The following is a 22,066-nucleotide window of genomic DNA, read 5'->3' as shown; positions in this document are numbered from 1 at the left end:
TTATTTTCCTCAGCGAGGCACAGAGTCACCCAGTGCCCGTGTGCCTCTCACTTGCCCCGGTGCTGTGTCTGTGGAGCCTGATGTACTGCAATGGCTGTCCAGCTGTTGGTTTTTTTTTTTTTTTTTACGTTTATTTATTTTTTGAGAGAGAGCGAGAGCGTGAGCGGGGCAAGGGCAGAGAGAGAGGGAGACAGGGGACCCGATTGCCGGTGAACATCATCATCTCTGAAAGCATCAATCACCAGGGTTCCTGATGGCTTCAGGTGTTAATTTCCTAGGGCTACTGTAACAGACTACCACAAACCACGTGGCTTAGAGCAACAGAAATGTATTCTGTCCTGGTTCTGGAGGCTAGAAGACTGAAATCACAGTGTAAGCAGGGCCGGTTCCTTTCTTTTTTCTTTCTTTTTTTTTTTTTTTTTACGTTTTATTTTATTTTTATTTATTTTGAGAGAGACAGTGTGAGTGGGGGAAGGGCAGAGGGAGGGGTGGAGGGAGGGAGAATGAATCCCAAGCAGGTTCCACACAGTCCGTGCACAGAGACCGATGCAGGGCTCGAACCCATGAAAATGTGAGATCATGACCTGAGCCGAAATCAAGAGTCAGATGCCTAACCAAGGAGCCACCCAGGCGCCCCTGGGCTGGTTCCTTCTGAAGGTGAATCTGTTCCCTCTCTCCTACTTGGTGATGACCCACTGGTGATCCTTGGCTTATACATGTACCACTCCCACCTCTGCCTCCATTTTCACACGGCATTCATTTGGTCATTCTTTTAAGGGCACAGTCATACTGTCATACTGAATTAGTCACCTGCCCCTACTCCAGGATGACCTCATTTTAGCTAATTACATTTGCAGTGACCCGATTTCCAAATAAGGTCACATTCTGAGGTACTGAGGGCTAGAACTTCCACATGTCTCATTTCATTTCACTTCATTATTTCATTTCATTTTATATACAGAGAGAGAGCATAAGCAGGGGAGAGAGGCAGAGGGAGGGAGAGAGAATCCTAAGCAGGCTCCATGCTCAGTGTGAAGCCCAATGTGGGGCTCAATCCCACTACCCTGGGATCATGACCTAAGCCAAAATCCAATCTAACACTTGGGGCGCCTGGGTGGCTTAGTCTGTTACATGTCTGACTTTGGTTCAGGTCATGATCTCATGGTTCATGAGGTCCAGCTCCCCATCAGGTTCCCTGCTGTCAGTGTGGAGCCTGCTTCTGATCCTGTCCCCTCCACCCCCCGCCCCAACCTCTTTCAAAATAAGTAAATAAACTTAAAAAGAAAGTCACTCAACCGAGCCACCCAGGCGCCCCAACATATCTTTATTGAAGGATGCAGTTCAACCCATAACACCTCATTAAGCAGAATAAGCCAGGAACAAAAAGGAAATTATTTGATTTGGAGGATTTTGCACAAAAAGTTGAGATTATTTCTTTTTTACAGTCCTAAGTTCTCCAGGAATTGGTAAGATTCCTAGAATTCTCCTGAGTATTTCTTATGAATACTTAGAAGTCCCTACATTTCCACTACTTCCTGGACAATATCTACAAAGACATTACCACCTCATGAAAACACAAACCCACTCCCTTTCCCTTCAAAACCCACCTCCCTCCTGATTTCTGTGTTGTTCACAAAACTCGCTAAAATCTCCTCATGTTCCAGACAGAATCCTTTCCTTTCCATTCTCCTTACCCCTTCCAGGTTCAGTTCCTTATGGCTGCCTGTCCCTTGGGAAGAGACACTCTCTCCCTCTTCCACCTCCAACCCAGTCTGGCACTTTTATATATGGCCAATTTTCTAGCAACACCATCTCCCGTCTGACCCTACAAAAGCCTCAGTAGCTTCGGGCTACCTAATGAAGCTATTTAACTGCTCCATTTCGCATTCAAGGCCCAACCAAATTTTGTGCCAGCTTCATGTGCCCCCCCCCCCCGCCCCCATCCCTGCCAAATGGAACGCTGCTCCGACCTCCTCCTACCTCGCCCTTCCTTGACCCCCTGCTTCTCCCAGTTGCCCCTTTCTGCCTAGAGATAGGGCTATTTGTGTCCCTGTCTCTGCTCCCCACCAGGCTCCGCTCCTTGAGCCCCAGGCAAGGCCCCCACAAGGCCGTATCACTTCATGTGCCTGGAATAAACCCAGAGAGTCTCCCTGAAGGAGGGACCTTGCCAACTACAAACTAGAAGTGGCCTAGGCGTTTTCATCCCAGAGACTGGGCTCAGCGGCTGTCAGGGGCCGGCCGGGCCGAGAACGTCTCCCGGACTCAGTGGAAGGAAAGTGCGGGCCGCCCAGGGGCTGGGGATCTGGAGACACCGCCTCGGCCGCAGCGCGCCCGGAGTCCGCAGCCCACAGGCAACTCACCCGCTCCTCAGGCCGGACGTACCTCCCGCCGGTGGCGGAACGCCACGCCGGCCGGAACCTTTCCGCCGAGAGGCCGGGCACTTTGGGGCGGAGCACGTAGGGACCGGAAGTCGACGGAGGAAAATTGGACTGTGGGAACCTGGTGCTTTACCTGGAGGATGAGCGTCCATTGTCTCCTCGTGGCGGGAGGTAGCGTTCCTGGAATATTAGGTTAATTTCCCGTCTGTCCTGGGATATTTCCTCTCTCGGGTCCCCTGTCCAGCTCTCCGTCTTGGAGTCCTCGCTGAGCTGAGAGGCGCCTCGGAGCGATTGTGCTTCCCGGGGGAGGGTCCGCGAGGGGCTCCTTCCCGGACTGGGTGGCGGGCGGGCGGACGGTTCAGATTCTAACGGCCGTTTGCTGACTTCTGGCTGTATTTTCTAACTGGGGCTGCAGTGTCAGAGTGACTTCCCATTGGTTTTACAGAATTGTTTCTTGCATAGTTTTTGCTCTTGCACTTGCAGAAGCATAGTCATAGTAGAAATCTCGAAAAGTGTACCGGAGAAACAAAAATCGTCCTTCAATCTACCACTCAGCTGAAACATTTCTTACACACGTGTAAAATTTAATTTTATCTGGCTCCCCCGAATGAGAAGGAAACTAGTGAAAATGTTCTCAACAAGAGAGAGTAATTACAAAAGGATCCTTCTAAAGTTAAAAATGCCAAAACGTTAAGCAGTTGAAGACATTGAAGGGCATAAAATTTCCAGGTTGTAAAACTTAGGACTTGTCCACAAAAATCAGAAGACACCTCTTGTGAATTTGGTGTACTACTTCTAAAATTATGGGAAAGTCCCTGTCACTTTGCAAAGGCTCTGGTGAAGCCACAACTAGTACTAAAGAGAAGTAGGACATTCCAACTTACATTTTGCTAAATTTTCCTTTCAGGAAGGTGGCGATGTTTTCCATTTCCGTTAGGGTCATCCTTGGTCCAGGGTCTCCATAATTCCTGCTGTCGGAAAAAATCCACTGCACCTAAGAAGATTATTCCCAGTGTTGCTCTTGGTGATGAAAATACAAAGAAATCTGGAAATGCACTTGACAAGCTCTTCTCTTCAGAGCAGCAGGCTTCCATCCTGCAGGTGTTGAATACAGCATCTAATAAAGAACTTGAAGCTTTCAAATTGCTTCGTGGAAGAAAATCCATCAATATTATAGAGCACAGAGAGAAGTTTGGGCCATTTCAGAATTTGGAGAGTTTAATGAATGTGCCCTTGTTTCAGTACAAAACTACCATTCAAGTTTGTAACTCCATTCTTTGTCCAGAGACTGAAGGGGAAAAAAGAAAGTTCCAAGACAACCGGCTCTTGAGAAAGCTCATCAAACCAGAGATAAAAAGAGAGAGACTTAAGGTATATCATTTTTCTTAATGTCCGCTATATGGCCTACATATTTGAGAACATACTTTGCAAAGCACTATTCTGGGCATCAAGACAGCTTAGAGTTTAGTTGATATGTGATCAGTACTGAAGAATGAGATATACAGATAGTAAATTGGCAATGGACGGGACAGGGAACTGTGGGCTGTGACTGTTGGGACAGATTACTGGTAGAACTCAACCCGGATCTTGGAGAGAGAGAATTAGGCTACCTGGAGGAGGCGGGCATTCTAGGAAGAAAGAACAGTTGTAGAGAAATAGGTCTGTGCAAGGTTTATTTAAGAGGAATGTTGAGAAGCTATCTGGCTGTGTCTGAGGGTTCTATCGAGAGTAATGAGAAATTAAGATGCAGAGATGGTTATGGCCAGGGAGTGACTGTACAACATTATACTGGTCTTTCCAGCAGGATTAACGTAATCTTTCCCTCCCTACCTCCTTTTAAAAAGCATTCTAAAAGCAAATCCTTTTCAGCGTTTGTTTTATTTATTTATTTATTTATTTATTTATTTATTTATTTATTAAAGCGAGAGACAGAGCACGAACAGGGGAGGGCAGAGAGAGAGAGAGAGGGAGACACAGAATCCGAAGCAGGCTCCAGGCTCCGAGCTGTCAGCACAGAGCCCGATGTGGGGCCTGAACCCACGAACTGTGAGATCATGACCTGAGCCAAAGTCAGACACTTAACTGAGCCACCCAGGTGCCCTCTTTTTTTTTTTTTTTAATGTTTATTTATTTTTGAGAGAGAGAGAGACTGAGTGCAAGCAGGAGAGGGGCAGAGAGAGAGGGAGACACAAGCAGGGTCCAGGCTCTGGGCTCTCAGCACAGAGCCCAACATGGGGCTCAAACTCACAAATTGCAAGCTCATGACCTGAGCTGAAGTTGGAAGCTTAACCAACTCAGCCACCCAGGCACTTTAAGACAAATATTAGAATTACTTGGCACATCAGACATTAAACCTTGGAGGAGGGACTTAGGTCCTGTGTAACAATACATGATGAAATATTCTCTCATCCTATACCAGTAGTAAGCACACTTTTTTCTAGACCAGTAGCTCTCAGTTTTGGGGGATTATGGATACTTTCTGAAAACCTGATGAAAGCTATGGACCTCTTTTCAGGAAAACAAAAACACGTATACATAGAATGTTGCATGTACTTCCAGAGGGTTTGTAAGTTTCATGAAGCCCATCCATGGACTCCTGATAGAACTCTTGCAGTTGATCTGGAACATACTTCAAACGACATTTTTCAGGGGTTGGATTTTCCTTCAAAATGTTTGCTACAAATACTATTTATACTCACTACAGTGGAGTTGCAATCTTATTTAGAGGGTTAGGTTCTAAAGTTATTTTGTATGGAAAAAGTCATGCAGTAGTCCTTAAAAAAAATCTTGCCCGTGAAGTACTGTGTGTGACCTGGTGTGGTAATTGTTATGTACAGTAAATCTCGGCAATCATTGAGCTAAAGAAAAGAACCAAAAGAAGGCCTGTATTTTGTAGATTGGGCATCCAAACTATTCTGCCCATAATGGATATTTATCCATTCCTTAGCAGTGAAAGGGAGATGGGTATAGAATTAGAAAATGTTCCTGCTTATCTGCCTTTGTATCTGTGGAGCACGTTGCATATCCATATAACTAAATGAACTGTGTGGGAGTGAAGTGATGCCCAGACTTCATGCAGAGTTGAACCCACATATCCAATTATCTACTACACATTTCCCCTTACAAGCCCTGTAGGCAACCTGAATGGAATACATAAAAAAACAACTCACCTCCCCTTAACCTTCCCAAGTTGATCTGCTTCCTATCATCTTTAACAGGTGCCATTCAATCACTGAAATAAAACTGGATTTATCCTAAGCTCCTCCATCCCACATATCAATTCTACCCCCATTATCTCTGCTCTATTTCTTGTCCTCACTGTCACTGTCTTCAATTTTGTTATAAGTTTATTTTTGAGAGAGAGAGCGCTCGAGAGAGAGCAGGTACCCAAGCAGAAGAGGGGGAGGGAGGGAGGGAAGGAGGGAGAGAGAGAATCCCAGATGGGCCCTGCACTGTCAGCACAGAGCCCAGCACCGGGCTCCATCTCACAAACCGCAAGATCATGGGCTGAGCCGAAATCAGGAGATGGTCACTTAACCGACTGAGCCATCCAGGTGCCCCCGATTCTTAATGCTTGGTCATATAACAGGCACCTAACCAGTACCACCTCTAGTCTAGCCTGCTGTGGTCCGTCTTCCACACAGCAGTCTGTGATGGTTCTGAAATGTCTCATGTTGTACCTGAATGTTACATGCTTTGGGGGCTTCCTGGAGCTCTCAGGATAAAGCAAGATGCTTTTGCAGAAATTTGCCTACCCCTCGGCTCTTTTCCCACTTGCACTCATACCTCAGCCTGAGTGTGAGGTGTCACACAACCTATCTGTGTGGACATCTGGTGAAATAACGTCCCATTTAGCATTTACTCACTCTCCTAGTCCAGTCAGTCTTCCCGGACCGGGTCTCCTCTCTACAGTGTAACTGTGCTGGCATTTCTTATAATGTATGGGTATGTTCCTTGTTTCCCAGTACCTAGCACAGTCCCCAGCAACATTTGAATATTTGAATGCTGACTTTGGGCAAGGCGCTGAGAATAAGTAAAGGTTCTTTGTTTATAAACTGCTACTGTTTGTTTTTTAAATATTATTGCTGCATTTCTTTAACAATTCTCAGTTCATAAACTGTAAATATATTTGTTATAGAAACTAATCTGGCATTCTGAGTTTACAGCTTCAATTTTGTATCTATTAAAATGTCTATACTTGTAGTTAAACCAGCCTTTTTATTTTAGGCAGTTAATAGTATCGTATCCATTGTTTTTGGAACTAGAAGAATTGCCTGGGCTCACCTGGATCGTAAATTGGCCGTGCTAGACTGGCAGCAAAGTGAGTGTTGCCAGTTGATGAAAGGAACATACTTATCATCTGTCTATTTACAAGAGGTAAAGCAGTTGCACCTCCAAATTCCCACCTGCCGGAACTCCTTGTGTAGTTTAATCTTCTAGCCCTAAGAGGAATGAAATACAGTACTAAGGATGGACTCTCTTTGCGTGCTTATTATTCACCCATGCCTATCATGTGTTCATCACCTAGGATTTTTAAAAGTTGAATCTTCATTTAGTTCATGAAATACCTTCATGTGTCAAAGGCACATACTGAGAAAAATCAGTGTTAAAATATATTATTCTAAATGTTACAGAATTTTATCCCTATATAAAGCTTGTTTTTCAAAAATGCTGTCACTAATTGTCTCACTGAGTCTTCAAAACCTTGTGAGATGGGGAGTAATTACCATCCTGATTACACATAGGGAAACTGGTATAATCAAGCATCTGGTGGGATTAATCATTTGCAGATGATTGGTTATAGGCTAGTTATTCTAACTCTGTGCTCTACCCTAGACATTTTTATTTAATTAATTTATTTAAAAACTTTTTTTTAATGTTTATTTTTCAGAGACAGAGCAGAGTGGGGGAGGGGCAGAGAGAGACAGAGACAAAATCCAAAGCAGGCTCTGGGCTCTGAGCTGTCAGCACAGAGCCCAACGCAGGGCTTGAACTCACAAACCATGAGATCATGACCTGAGCCAAAGTCAGACACTTAACCGACTGAGCTACCCAGGTGCCCCTTATTTCATTTACTTTTTTAAATGCTTATTTATTTTTGAGAGGGAGAGAGGATGTGAAGCAGGCTCTGTGCTGAGAGCAGTGAGCCTAGTGCAGGACTCGAGCTCACAAACTATGAGATCATGACCTGATCTGAAGTCAGACACGTAACCCACTGAGTCACCCAGACGCCCCACCCCTAGACATTTTTAAAAGGTTAATAGAAGTTTTAAGTTGTCTAATCTTTTGTAAAATTAAAAAAAAAAAAAATTTATTTTGAGAGCAAATGGGAGAGAAGGGCAGAGAGAATCCCAAGCAGGCTCCACGCACAGCACAGAGCCCAACATGGCTCAGTCCCATGACTATAGGATCATGACCTGAGCCAAAACCAAGAGTTGGACGCTCAACCAGCTGAGCCACCCAGGTGCCTGTTAAGTTGTCTAGTACAGATTTTAGAAATTATGAAGCCCAGGGGACCGCCTGGGTGGCCAGTTGGTTGGGCATCCGACTTTGGCCCAGGTCCTGATCTCATGGTTTGTGAGTTCCAAGCCCCACATCAGGCTCTGCACTGCACAGCAGAAAGCTTGCTTCAGATCCTCTTTCTCCCTCTCTCTCTGCCCCTCCCCTGAGCTCACTTGCTCACTTGAGTGCTCTCAAAAATAAACATTTCCAAAAAAAAGAAGAAAGAAATTATGAAACCCATTTTACAGATGAAGAAACTAGTACTTGGGAGGACTAAATGGCCTGTCTTAGCTCAGCTTATTCCTGATAGAACAATGACCAGAACTTGGCTGTCCTGAGGCCTCCATTAAATGCTTTTTCAGTTACTTCAGAACTGTTAGCAGGAGTTTAACCTAAGTTATATATTTAAAAAAATACAGGTTATGAGCCTGGGTGGCTCAGTCAGTTAAGTGTCTGACTTCAGCTCAGGTCATGATCTCATGGTTTGTGGGTTCGAGCCCATGTCGGGTTCTGTGCTGACAGCTCACAGCCTGGAGCCTGCTTTGGGTTCTTTGTCTCCCTCCTCCCTCTGTCCCTCCCCCGCTCATGCTCTGCCTTTTAACAATAAATAAACATTAAAAAAAATAAATGGGAGAGGGGACCCAAACAAATTATTTCTTGTCACTAATTTTTTTTTTTTTTTTTTAAGATTTCTTCAGTCATTTCAAAGATGCCTAACGCTGACCTCTATGTTCTGGAAAAAATAGGGCTTTCAATTCAGAACTCCTCTCGGTTTCCTGTATTGTTACATTTTCATATCATGGAAGCCATGCTGTATGCCTTATTAAATAAAACTTTTGTCCAGGATGGCCAGCACCAGGTACTGAGCATGAATCGAAATGGAGTGGGGAAGCACTTTGAGCTGATGATTGGTGACACGCGGACTAGTGGAAAAGAACTAGTGAAGCAGTTCCTTTCAGAGTCCGTACTGAAGGAGGAGCCTCGGGTAGTCTTCCCATCAGAGAAGATCGTCCACTACAGACAGATGTTTTCGTCTACTGAACAACAGAGAGCAGAAGAGTTATATGATTCATTGTTACAAGCCATTGCCTTCTATGAATTAGCAGTTTTTGATACTGAACCTTAAAATTCTGAGGTTACTGTAATGGGCTCTACTGTTATATCTATTAAATTGTATTTATTATTCTAAAGCTGTAAAACCAACTGTTTTTAACAACCATGTTTATGGAGAAGAAAACATGTTTATATTCGGATGTTTAGGGTCAGACTTTCGGCTGTTGAATTGTTCACACAATAATAGGCCTAGGTAAATCAATAAATATCTTAGAGGAGACTGTGTGCCTTTTGGGTTTTAGTGTCAAATGGTAAGATGCCCCCTAAACAGCCAAAACAAGAAACAAAGTTATCTCCCCTGAAAAGCAAATCCCATCCTAAAGGATTGAATTGTTATATTGCTAAAATAGGGAGTAATGATTTTTCTGGGTGATGCTCATCTTGGGAATAACACTAATTATAACTGAGAACACAACTTACATCTTCTTCTGTAAGTAGCATGTGGTTCGATGTACTGCTTCCAAAGGTGATTTTCATCAACTTGGTCTATCAAACCCAGAACAAACAAGCTTTGTCTAATAGGTTCATATTTTTTCACTTTTGAAATATTTTACTTGGACAGACCATCTTTTGAGAAAAGTAGGACTGGGCTGCCTGGGTGGCTCAGTCAGTTAAGCATCCCGACTTGATTTCAGCCAAGGTCATGATGTCGTGGTGAGATCGAGCCCCACACTCAGTGTGGAGCCTGCTTAGGATTCCCTCTCTGCCCCTCCCCATCTTGTGTCTGTGTGCTCTCAAAATAAACATTTAAAAAAAAGTAGCATAGCACCTAACTTTCCACCCGCATCTCACATTACATGTGCCTTAGTTCAGGCCCTCATTCTATCTCACCAATCCTGAACCCAAGTCTCTTTGATGTCAAAGCAATACATTTTTCCTTTAAAAAGTGAAATATACTTGTTGGAAAAAAATCAGAAATATATAAAATATGTGGAATCTGGGTTGCACTCTAGACCTATTGCCATTCACTTATAAAGCTCTACATTTACCTATATGGTTGTACAAAAACATCTCCACCTTGGATATGTTGTAGATATCTCAAACTACACGTCTGAAATAATTCTCTTCAAATCTCCCTCCCCCCCGCTTTGCCACTGTTCTACACTTCAGTAAACAGCTTCACCAGCCATCCAGTTGTTCACGCCAGATATGTGGCATTCTGTCTTCCACATATTCCTGGAAATACCTTTAAGTGAAAATGTGTTCATTTTAGGACTTTATAGGATAAGATGCTAAGTATTGAAAAGCCATCAGAATTTGGTTACTTTATCTCAAAAGTGGACCTAAATCTTATAGGAATTTACTACCTTTAAGAATTCATAATTTTTTCCCCAAATCATGCTAAACCTAAATAAAAAATCTTAAATGTGTCCCTATTAGGGAGGAAAATATCCTGTTCCTTGATTTTTGATCTTATTAAATACAATTCTATAGTTATTTTACTTTGGTTCTCAATTACTGAGAATTACCAGAATTTTCTAATAATAAAAGACCAAATTAACAGGTAAGTGGTCTACAAATAGTGAATGAACACTAGTATGCAGTAGAAAGATCCATATACTTGAAAACCCACAAAACTTCAGATCTATTCTCTCTCTTGTACAATCACGAAACCTGTAAGACATAGCCTATATCCAAACCTATAAAATACCCATATTTACCCAGAGGATTACACCTGAACACCTATTTAAACATTGCATAAAGCCTCTTAGCTTCAGCCTTTAATTAAATCCATATACTATCAATAACAAGAAAAAGTAAATTGAACAAATGAGGTAAAAACATATCTTCATACACATTTGTAAACAGGTATACAACAATATTTTCCATCTGTACAAAATTAGGATCCTTACCTTTTGGGGTAAAAACATAATTCAGATAATGTAACTGAATTCTAGGCTAGTACATAATATAAACATTGGAAATAGGACACTATTTTCAGATATACCTGATTTTATGATCGCAAAAATAATTTTAAGTGAAATGTGGGATTTTACAATCTTGTAATTAAAAATATATACTTTCTCCAAAAGCATAACCTTAAATGGAGATGGCTATGATGTAGGAAGCCTGTATAGTAGAATCCTCCCTTGTTACAATTTTGATGAGTAGCACTTTGTCCAAAATAGATATATTAACGTCATTAATATCTTTATGAAATAAAACATCACTGATATAAAAATACAAGAAAAATGTACAAGGCAAATGATTTGAGTTGGCAAAATATACAAGACATCACATATGTATGGTTGCTAAAAAAGATTTATGAAAACGACAATTCATAATCTTGTTTTCACTTTGTCAACATGCTGATCCAATGGTAAAATATGCCAGAGGAATACACTAAAAATAAATTTATCGGGAAGATGTTACTTTTTGAAAACTGACGCATAATTTCTTCCCTAGGGAGTTTTTTGCATGTTACATAATTTTGTATTGCATAAATTTATTTTTTAAAGATCACCACCTAGATGATTCATATATACAACTTGACAGAGTACTGAAGGTTGGGTTGGGGAGAGGTGGATTAAAGGTAACAGAAGAGAGAAAAATTATGGATTAATTTAACACTGAAACATTTTTAGAAATATCTTAGTGAACTGTCCTGTCTAGAAACAGCTCACTCACATACAAAAATACTATAACAAAGCTAAGTCAGATAATATAAAAAATTTCAGAAAAAAATACCACCACAATCATAAATACAATTTGTAACTCAAATTTTTTCATTTTAAATATCTGCACACTAATAAAAAATATACAAATAGCCTGTTTTAAATGTACATTCAGAAATAAATTCTTCCATGAATCAATATAAAAATGTATCTTGAGGACCACATAATAATCTGTACAAGGCATTGTTAATGTGAACATTAAGGGAAGCCAGCTGCCAAAGTGTTCACAGTCTCTTTCGAAATGTTAAGATGAATCCCTTCCAGATAGTGCAGGAACCTGTCAAAATTACAAGGAACAATTCAATTTAACCATCAGCTGAGGATATTTATTAATCTTGAAATAGCTGTCTACAATGTTACTTGTACAGAGCCTTTCTTTACCTTCTTTTACTTTTTCCTTGTTCTTTTAGCTTCTCAGTCTTACAAATGTTTCGAAGAGTTGGCAAGTACTCAATTATACTAGCTTGTCTATTACCCAGGTTTAGAAGGGATCGGCTAGAAAATACACTTTTAATGACTGCTATCCTCTTCCAGGCACTGCTGTAAATGAAAAGGAATGCATTACTTTTTACTTTTAAGGTCTAATAAAAATGCAACAATCCCAAACACAACCAGCTTCTGGTCTCCACTTCTTGCTTCTGGTCTAGACTAGATTAACTAGATTCCGGGTTAACTTACTGTATCATTTTCAACACATCAATCACTCGCAAGTGAAAAAAACCTTTAATGGCTACCTGCTATCCGTCACAGCAAATCAAAACCCCACTCCCTGTCATTCAAGAGTCTCCTAATCTCTCATTTTTCTTCCCAGCAATCAGGATGGTCTCCCTGTCTTATTAGAAGCTACATTATTGGGGCGCCTGGGTGGCTCAGTCGGTTGAGCATCCGACTTCGGCTCGGGTCATGATCTCATGGTTTGTGGGTTCGAGCCCCGCGTCGGGCTCTGTGCCGACGGCTCGGAGCCTGGAGCCCGCTTCAGATTCTGTGTCTCCCTCTCTCTCTGCCCCTCCCCTGCTCATGCTCTGTCTCTGTCTCAAAAATAAATAGAAACATTAAAAAAAAATTAAAAAAAAAAAAAGAGCTACATTATTAATATTAAGGGTTTACCATGATCAATAAAGCCAAGCATTTCAAAATTAGTAAAAAGAAACTAATAATTTCCCCTTTATCATTTATTATTGAAAAATAAAAAGTAAAAGGAGGCAAGACTTACTCTAAATTAGCCGCTGACTGACTGAAATATACATTGCTGCGTTTTTGTGAAACATAAAAAGTAAGCTCTTTTGTTGGATCTCTTCCTGATTTCTTGCAAGAATTCAAGGAGGTTTCCAATGCTTTTGAAATAGTAGATGAACATTTAGTAAAGCTGAGAGCTTCTACAGCTGCCTTTAATTCTCCGGAGCTCGGAGAAGTCCATCCATCGGTAGTCTCGAGACTAAACTCATCACAAAGTCCGCTTTTAACATTTGTCCAACTGAAGTCATTTTTACCAATTTCCTTTTGTTCTCTTACATCATTTAAAAGAGCATCTAAGAAGGACATGTTATCCATGAACTCAGTGAGAGAATTTAGACACTGAGAAATGAGGGCTGCACATTTTTTTTCTGCTGGTGTTTTAGGAGGACAAGGAACAGACTCAATGTTAGACTCTAAACATTTGTTTAGTTTCTTTGTCTCTGGATTGCTTTCTTTATCTCTGGCTTTGCTTTCTTCTGAATTTGAGGAAGAAGATACAGGGGAAAGGCTAAGGAATTCATTAGAAAAGTCCACTTCAGAGTCAAATAAGTCACTATCATCTAGAATTGTCATCTTTTTCTTTTGTTTCTTTTTTTGTGGCTTTTTCAATGGCTTCTCTCTTTCAGAATGTTTCCCAGCAAGACATTTCATATTTTTTGTTGCTGCACTGGTGTCCTCCACACTTCCTGATGAACCACAAAAGTTTTCCGTTTCTGGAATGATGTTAACAGGTAATGGCAGAATGAACTCAAGATTACTATATAAGAAATCTACATTCTGTGTTCGGAATTCTGTAAGAAGCTGGATGAACTGATACCATTCTTCCTTTGTTCTGATCTTATGCTGAAAAAAAATTTTGAATGAAGAAGTGTTAGAACATAGTCTGAACATTCTTCTACCCATATGACCATCTTAAAAGTAATGAGTTGCTACCCTCTCATAATTTTATTAACCTACACTCCCTTAATTTGTCAAATAGTTCTGGGGGCACCTGGGTGCCTTGGTTGGTTAAGTGTCTGACTTCGGCTCAGGTCATCATCTCACTGGTTCGTGAGTTTGAGCCCTACATGGGGCTCTCTGCTCTCAGCATAGGGCCCACTTTGGATCCTCTGTCTCCCTCTCTCTCTGCCCCTCCCTAGCTCGTGCTGTCTCTCTCTCAAAAACAAATAAACATTAAAAATAAATAAATAAATAATAATAATAAAATAGTTCTGAGTCTAAAAAATACATTTAAACTATTAAAATTTGAAGAATTAAATTTTTAATAGTTTATACCCCAATTCAATGGTTAGCTCATTTGTTTAAAAACTACTTTTCTGAAATTGTCTTTTTTTAATATGAAATCTTTCTAAATTCTAGTCTAAATCCGATAATATGCATTTAGAGCATTATCCATTAACTGTTTGTCAAAGTGGTATAGTGTGTTAAAATCAGAAATCTATGAAAATTATAGGCAAATTTACGTTAACCTGAAGATTTATTTATTTCTTAAAAATATGTATGTATTTTTAGAGAGAGAGTGGGGGAGAGGGACAGAGGGAGAGAGAATCTTAATTTTTTAAATTTATTCTTTTTAATATTTATTTTTGGGAGAACGCATGTTGGGGAGGGACAGAGAGAGGGGGACAGAAGATCTGAAGCAGGCTCTGCATTCATGGGCTGACAGCAGTGAGCCCAATGTGGGGCCTGAAGATCATGACCTGAGCCAAACTCAGACACTCAACAGACTGAGTCACCCTGGTGCCCCCTCCTTTTTTTTTTTTTTAATCTTTTGTTTGTTTGTTTGTTTTAATGTCTATTTATTTTGAGAGAGAGAGAGCACATGTGCACAAGCACAGGAGGCGCGGAGAGAAAAGGACAGAGGATCCAAAGCAGGCTCCATGCTGATGACAGAGAGCTTGATCCCATGAACCATGAGATCATGATCTGAGCCAAAGTCAGATGCTTGACCAACTGATACCACCCAGGCGCCCTGAGAGAGAATCTCAAGCAGGCTCCATGTTCATGCCCACGACCCTGGGATCATGACCTGAGCCGAAATCAAGAGTCAGATGCTCAACCAACTGAGCCATCCAGGTCTCCCTAACTTTAAGATTTAAAACACAGGAGTGAGTGTTAGGAAGATGAAAAGGAATATAAATTTAATATTTTACACTAGACATTGAAAATACCTTTAAAAATGAAAATAAGTCTTTCGATGGGGAAAAAATGTTCTTAAGGCCAAACAAGGTCTCAACACAGCCAGTGTCACATTTGGGAAGGTCTATAGGACTCCTTTTAGTATTTTTAGGTTTATTTTTGGAATCAGGGCCATCTTCAGAGCAAACCAGTTGAACACTTCTGCTATTTCCTCCTACAAAATTAATAAAAGAAAATCTTAGCTATCTATATTTTTAATAAATTACAGCAAAAAAATTATTTAAAATATAAGATCCTGTCATCTTTTGGACCTATATTCCCATTTTCTTCTTCTCCACATGTGTTTTTAATTCACAAAAAGTACGATACAAACATTATTTCTAGCATACAGAGGTTAAGATGGTGGTGGTGGTCGGCTTACAAAACAATCCAAAAGAATAAAGTACAAGAACTATGAACAGACAAGTAACAGAAGAAATACAAATATCTAATAAACTCATAAAAAGATGTGCAATTTTACTAGTGATCTTGGAAATGCAAATTAGAATAAGATACCATTCGCTTTTCGCCTTTTAAATTGGCAAAACTAAAACAACTGGCGACCTAATTTTCTCAGAGGCATAAAAAAGCCATCATAAACTATTCCTGGGAACATAAATTTGTACAGTTATCTTCTGGAGGGCAACCGGACAATACCTACCAGGATGCAAATGTACTCTAGCCTTTGGCCTAGCAACCGAACTTCTAGAATTCTCTCCAACAGAAGTACTCACAGATATGCTCAAGGATATGTGTATGGATATTCACTGCACATTTTAATGACAACAAAAGGTAACTTCCATTTCCACTAATAAGTGATGGTTAATTAAATTACGTTACATCCATTCCCTATTATGGAATAGCATGCAGCTGTGAAAAAGAGAGGACTAAAATTGTACGTACTAACAACACATTCTCCAGTAAAAACAGCAAACTGCTTAACAGTACATACAGTATTGGTTAACTCTGCTAAATAAGTAGGTAGCAATATTTGCACATGCATAGATAAAGCTCTAACAGTGGCTAACCTTAAGAAGGGGGGAGACCTTTTACTTTTCTTTTACATACTTCTGTACTGTTTGAATTCTCAATGAGTACATAGCTGCATTTTTTAAGATAGAAATAAAATGCATATAAAATCTTCAAGAATAGAAATAATGACATCGTTTTTTTTCTTTGAAAGTTCTTGGTATAGCATTTTATTTCCAGTCATACGGCAATAGTTACTAATTTGTTTTTTATAAGAAGATTTTTCTGTGTCTTATTTATCATATTTACTTCTAAGAAACAGTTAAAGCTTACACTGAATTAAATATATACGTTTGCTAACTCGAAAAAGAATAACACATTAAAATTTGGAACTAATCAAAGGAAAAAAAAACTTGACAGGGGATTAATATTACAGAACTTCACCTTGGTTTTATTTAAATATTTGTGTATTTCCCAGAGCAGGATCTGTAACTACAGAACTGTGACTATGGAGCATGAAAACCACAGAACTATGAACTTCTTCAGGGAAGGAAGCATGTCTTATTCATGTAAACACAGGACCTGGCATAGAGAAAGTCCTCAATAAATGTCTGTGACTTCAATTCGGTAACAGAGACTAAAGATTGATAAGAAATAAAACATTTCTGAAATGATAAAGTTCTTATGAGAAAAGAATGATAGACTATTGAAACTAAAGGAGAACTTACAGTCAGACAAAAATAACCTATATATGGGGAAAATCACCAACATGTTTTTTAGTAAGTGGAAAAAGGAAATCAGTTGCTAAATAATATTTAATTCTATTTGTTTATAAGAAACTATGCTTATAAATGTCTAAGTAACAATTTGTTCCATGTGCAGGTTTACTCTAACCACATTTCGTGTTTACAAAATTTTAATCAACTAAATTGACATATGTATGTTTATTTTCAAGATTAATACGATCTCTGGATGCTCACAATTTTTTAAATCTTTCAGATATTTTGGTACAGCATATAGTTTAACAGAGGGTCCCCTTATAGAAATTTCTTTTATAACAGATCAACTTACGACAAAGGGATAATGGTCTTTCTTCTAAAAATCCACCTCCACTTCTAATCCAGAACTGTAAGTAAAGGATACTTTTTCTAATATCACAAGTATTTGCAGTTAACAATGTTACAAAGTCTTTCACATCAGTTCTAAAGTTCTCAGCTAAGCAGATCATCTGTAGGTAGCTGGCAACATTTAGCTGAGCAACAAACAGAGAAAGAAAAAAGAAACATGGTGAATTGTAGAGTTAACAGAAATACATCAGTAATACATATCTAAAAGTAGGACAAATTTCACTAAAATTCACAATATCTTAGCTCTTGAGAGTGAAACTGATCTAGAAAAATATAAAGGAATATACCTCTAAATTAAAAAGATTTTACATATACTTATTTTATTAACTATACAGTCTAAAAACAGTAAGGAAACTTTTATGGGAAATTTTCCAACACGAACCCTGGAGGCAAGGTTATTAAACCTTGAGAAATTCCCTTAAGCTTAAATAATGGTACAACTTGATGGACTATTTCACAGCCATTAAAATTATAAATGTGAGTACTATAGAAGAAAAAAAATGTGAATACTACAATACTGAAAAATACTCATATAATTTTTAAAAGCCAGAGTTAGAAAATTATATCAATGCATGCACAAACGTATACATGTAAGTTAACAAGAAACATTATGAGACAAAATGAAAACAAAAATCAAAAAACAAAAAACCCATATAATTTCTTAAGAATAAATGGACCAAGTAAAAATTTTCATTTTATTTAGCATTTTCATCAATACTGCTATAATATTTTTTTGTAAAATGACAAAACATATACTCTTCTCTTCCCGCTGTTTATGGAAAGCTTTTTACCTTGAAAAGCTGAAACAAATAAAATTGTATTTACATTTTGCATATTTTACAAGATCACTAGCATTTTTACCTTGAAGTTAACAAGACAATTAAAAGATTTCCTCTATTAAATTTTTGACTTTATTTTATGTGCATACATTACTCCTGAATACTTCTGGGACTTTTGCTTCCCACAAACTAGGAATTCTTTCAATAACAAAGACCCTATTATCAGACACACCTTGCCTTCAGTAATAACTATAAACTCTACAGTCAGTAACAAATAAATATAAAAAACAAACTACTTGAAGGCACAAGAGAGTAACCAGAGCAGAAGATAACTGAAGGGAAATCAACACTTGGACAAAAGAAAATGGCCCTGGATGAACTCCCATCCTCTCCTACCTCCTCTAAATTGATTTTTGACTGAGGGCAGGTGGCAGCAATGGTGGCTAAAACTCAGACACAAACTCACAGTATTGCTGGCCTGAACCAGAGGATAGAGTTTGGGATGATGGCCGTAGCTGGAAAGTGACAGGGGAGTTCAGTGAAAGTAGGGAAACAGAAACTCTAGCTAAAAGAAGAATGCAAATCCCTGGTTGATACCTGAACTTCCCATGTGTGGGCCTCGCTCAAAGCAGCCCAGCTAACACGAAAAGAACGGAACAGAAATTTTAGCTGCCACATACTACAGGAGAATATTTGTTCACACAAACATAACAGAATCTACAATATATTCACAAAGTACAGGGAAAAAGTCTCAAATCCAGAAATATATAAAAGACACAATGCAGGATGACCATATTATCCTAAGAATGCAAGACTGGTCTGACATCCAAAAATCAAACAACATCATTCACCATAGTGATAGAATTAAAAAGATAAACCAGATGATTGTTTCAAAAGACAGGAAAAAACCCACCAGACAAAATTTAACACCATTCACAATAAAAATACAGCTAACCGATAAAGACCATCTATGAAAATATACAGCTAATATCACACTTAATGGTCAAGAATCCTTTTCGCCCTACCATCAGGAACAGGGCAGAGATGTTCACTCTCCTAATGAGCAATGTACTGAAGATACACTGGCACTATCATAAGAAACCATCTTTTATAGAATTGTGATATATGATTTATGATCAAAATTCGAAACTTACAAGTGAAGGAGTACTGAAATTAATTTCTTCAAAGCAGCCATCAAACATTAAACTAAATGTTGGATCTATAGGAAAAAAAACATTTTAAAAAACCATTAAGACCATTAAATTACTTTGTCCAGTTATACTTTTTCTATGAAAATATTCTGTATCTCATTGGTAATAAAAATATGCAAATTATAAATCATTAAGGAAGTGAATTTTTATCTTGACCTAAAATAATTGATCTTTTAATTAAACTGTCATGTAACCTTTGAATAATACAATTTATATCAATATTTTTAGAGGACAATCACTAACAGTCAAATGACCCATTAATTTATAAGTGGAGTCTGACATAAACTAACATTTATTTTCCTCTAGAAATTCATAGCAGAGATATGCTACTGAATATGTGCAATGAAAAATATTAGAAAACAGTGTTATAATTCAGTGTTTATAATGAAAAAAAAACTATGAGTTTTAAAATTGAACACCAAACACTAATTATTAGGAAGTTTAGAGCAATCAGGCTGGTTACAACTTACTTTAAAATAGGCAATAATCCATATGGAAGTGTCCTCAGGGGTTAAGGAATGGCTAAGTTCAATATTAAGGAACTGCAGAAAGGCTGGGTTCCATAAAAAGTTCTGACCAGTGAATGATGATTGGTGCCATTTGCAAGGTAACATATTAATTTTATAATTACTCAAAGCTGCGAACTGATCATAAATTTGAGTAATTCTTCATTTAAGAAATGATCTAGGAGCCTCCAAATTTTAGAAAAAAAAAAGTTAATTTACTAGTAGACTTTCATTTTTTATTTTTTAATGTTTGTTTATTTTTTTTGAGAGATTGAGAACATGAGCAGGGTAGGTGCAGAGAGGTGGGGGGGGGGCGGGACAGAGGATCCGAAGCAGGCTCGCTGCTGACAGCAGACAATCCAAAGTGGGACTCGAACTCACAACCGTGAGCTCATGACCTGAGCTGAAGTCAGACACTTAACTGAATGAGCCACCCAGATGCCCCTACTAGTAGACTTTTTTTTTTTTAAGTTTATTTATTTTTTGAGAGACAGAGTGCAAGCAGGGTAGGGACAGAGAGAGAGAAGGAGGACACAGAATCTGAAGCAGACTCCAGGCTGTGAGCTCTGATGCAGGGCTCAAACTCACAAACTGAGATCATGACCTAAGCCAAAGTCGGATGCTTAACCAACTCAGCCAACAGGCGCCCCTTTACTAGCAGACTTTTAATTTTTTTTTTTTTTAACGTTTATTTATTTTTGAGACAGAGAGATACAGAGCATGAATGAGGGAGGGTCAGAAAGAGGGAGACACAGAATCTGAAACAGGCTCCAGGCTCTGAGCCGTCAGCACAGAGCCCGACGCAGGGCTCGAACTCACAGTCTGTGAGATCACGACCTGAGCCGAAGTTGGCCACTCAACCGACTGAGCCACCCAGGCGCCCCACTAGCAGACTTTTAAAGGAACATTTCTAACTAAAATTTGAGGCTTTCTCAAATATTTTAACCAAAAGTAATTAGCTGTAAAATCACTGTTACCTACCACTTGTAGTAAGGATTACAGGTCTTTTAGTTGTTGCCATGAATGTTTTGATTGCATTCAAAAACCCAGCATCTTCCTCAAAAATGACATCAACCTAAGAACCATTTATGAGAATATTAGTGTACTGAGTAACAAAACATGTGCTGGATATGTCATGTACACATACTAGATACACTGTAAGTCTGTCAGAGACAAAATTTATGAATTTATTAAATTTATGAACACTGTGAATTCAGCCCACACTGAAAGCTTAAAATGTTTTACACCATTATAAGTAAAAAAAATTATCAAATAAATATTAAACCAAAAAAAAGCAGTCACCTATACCTGAACAAGTATGAATCAGAATAATTTCTATAATCACTGAACAATAATTAATAACCCTGAATTGCATTAATCATCTTTCTGAAAAATTCTTCTATGGTTGCAGTTTCATTCACTTAAAATTCAAATAGATCCAAGTCTTCCTGACTTTCTTGGCTATTTTACAACACTTCACAGTAACACATGTAGTAATCTGTAGAATAAGTTTTTTTTTAATGTTTATTTATTTTGAGAGAGACAGAGAGAGAGTACGCATGCATGCACAAGTTGGGGAGGAGCAGAGAGAGGGAGAGAGAATCTTAAGAAGGCTCCGCAATGTCAGAGCAGAGCCTGAAGCGGGGCTCGAGCTCACGAACTGCAAGATCATGCCCTGAGCTGAAATCAAGAGTCGGACACTCAACTGACTGAGCCATCCAGGCACCTCATACAAAAATTTGTATTATAAGATATCATAAACGTATGTCCACAAGCCTACCTCCTCAAAAAGAATGAGAGATGTTGCGTTTTTCCTGTTGGATTCCTCAGCTCCAAATTCTTTGACATTTGACTTAGTTGTGTTTGTAGATTTAGTCTGAATAATTGGTTTCTGTTCACAAGAATTTTTGATTCCTGCATAAACAAAATATTAATATTTTAGATTCAAATCAACCTTTAACAGAACACCGGATATTTCTGCAAACTAAGCTCAAAGTGAAACCCCCTATCAAAACTGAAACAAGGGTGGGGGAAGAAAAAAGCTGAAACAAAATATCAAAACTCCCATATGTATGACCTTCAAAGTAGCTGAGGTTTAATAAATAGCAGTAGGAGGTACCTGGGTGGCTCAGTCAGTTGAGTGAACAACTCTTGATTTCAGCTCAGGTCATGATCCCAGGGTTGTGGGATCGAGCTCCGTATCGGGCTCCACGCTAAGCCTGGAGCCTGCTTAAGATTCTTTCTCTTTCTCTCTCTCTCTCTCACCCTCCCCCCCTCCCCTTTCCACTGCTTGTGGTCTCACTCTCTCTAAAAATAATAAAAATAGGGGCACCTAGGTGGCTCAGTCAGTTGAGCGTCCGACTTCGATTCAGGTCATGATTTCACGTTTGGT

General features: G+C 39.1%; 2 protein-coding genes across 5 annotated transcripts in view; one reads left to right on the top strand and one right to left on the bottom strand.

The window, feature by feature from the left end:
- The first annotated feature begins 2,417 nt into the window (after positions 1–2,417).
- On the top strand, positions 2,418–9,213 carry TEFM (transcription elongation factor, mitochondrial). Of its 2 annotated transcripts, none has more exons than XM_019423866.2 (4): positions 2,418–2,549; positions 3,286–3,749; positions 6,606–6,755; positions 8,569–9,213. In XM_019423866.2, the coding sequence occupies exons 1-4, from the start codon at positions 2,519–2,521 to the stop codon at positions 9,004–9,006; spliced, it is 1,083 nt and encodes a 360-aa protein (XP_019279411.1). In that variant the 5' UTR covers positions 2,418–2,518; the 3' UTR covers positions 9,007–9,213. The 2 variants fall into 2 exon arrangements, with proteins under 2 accessions (XP_019279411.1, XP_019279410.1); XM_019423865.2 differs by having other exon boundaries at positions 2,442–2,570.
- Positions 9,214–10,679: 1,466 nt separating this feature from the next.
- ATAD5 (ATPase family AAA domain containing 5) overlaps positions 10,680–22,066 on the bottom strand; it is a 45,819-nt gene continuing 34,432 nt past the window's right edge. For 2 of the 3 annotated variants that reach the window (XM_019423861.2, XM_053892514.1), the window contains exons 16-23: positions 21,455–21,588; positions 20,656–20,749; positions 19,112–19,176; positions 17,123–17,303; positions 15,076–15,257; positions 12,882–13,747; positions 12,050–12,208; positions 10,680–11,945 (exon numbers count right to left, since the gene is read on the bottom strand). In XM_019423861.2, the coding sequence (XP_019279406.2) occupies positions 11,867–11,945; positions 12,050–12,208; positions 12,882–13,747; positions 15,076–15,257; positions 17,123–17,303; positions 19,112–19,176; positions 20,656–20,749; positions 21,455–21,588 (1,760 nt within the window). In that variant the 3' untranslated portion in view covers positions 10,680–11,866. The remainder of the gene's footprint in view (positions 11,946–12,049; positions 12,209–12,881; positions 13,748–15,075; positions 15,258–17,122; positions 17,304–19,111; positions 19,177–20,655; positions 20,750–21,454; positions 21,589–22,066) is intronic. The other variant, XM_053892513.1, reaches the window with a different exon arrangement.

Source organism: Panthera pardus, unplaced genomic scaffold, assembly GCF_024362965.1.
Source record: "Panthera pardus isolate Hobbes unplaced genomic scaffold, ASM2436296v1 HiC_scaffold_3, whole genome shotgun sequence".
Lineage (NCBI taxonomy): Eukaryota > Metazoa > Chordata > Mammalia > Carnivora > Felidae > Panthera > Panthera pardus.
Note: the sequence above shows the minus strand (reverse complement) of the source record. Positions and strands in the feature narration are given on the sequence as shown.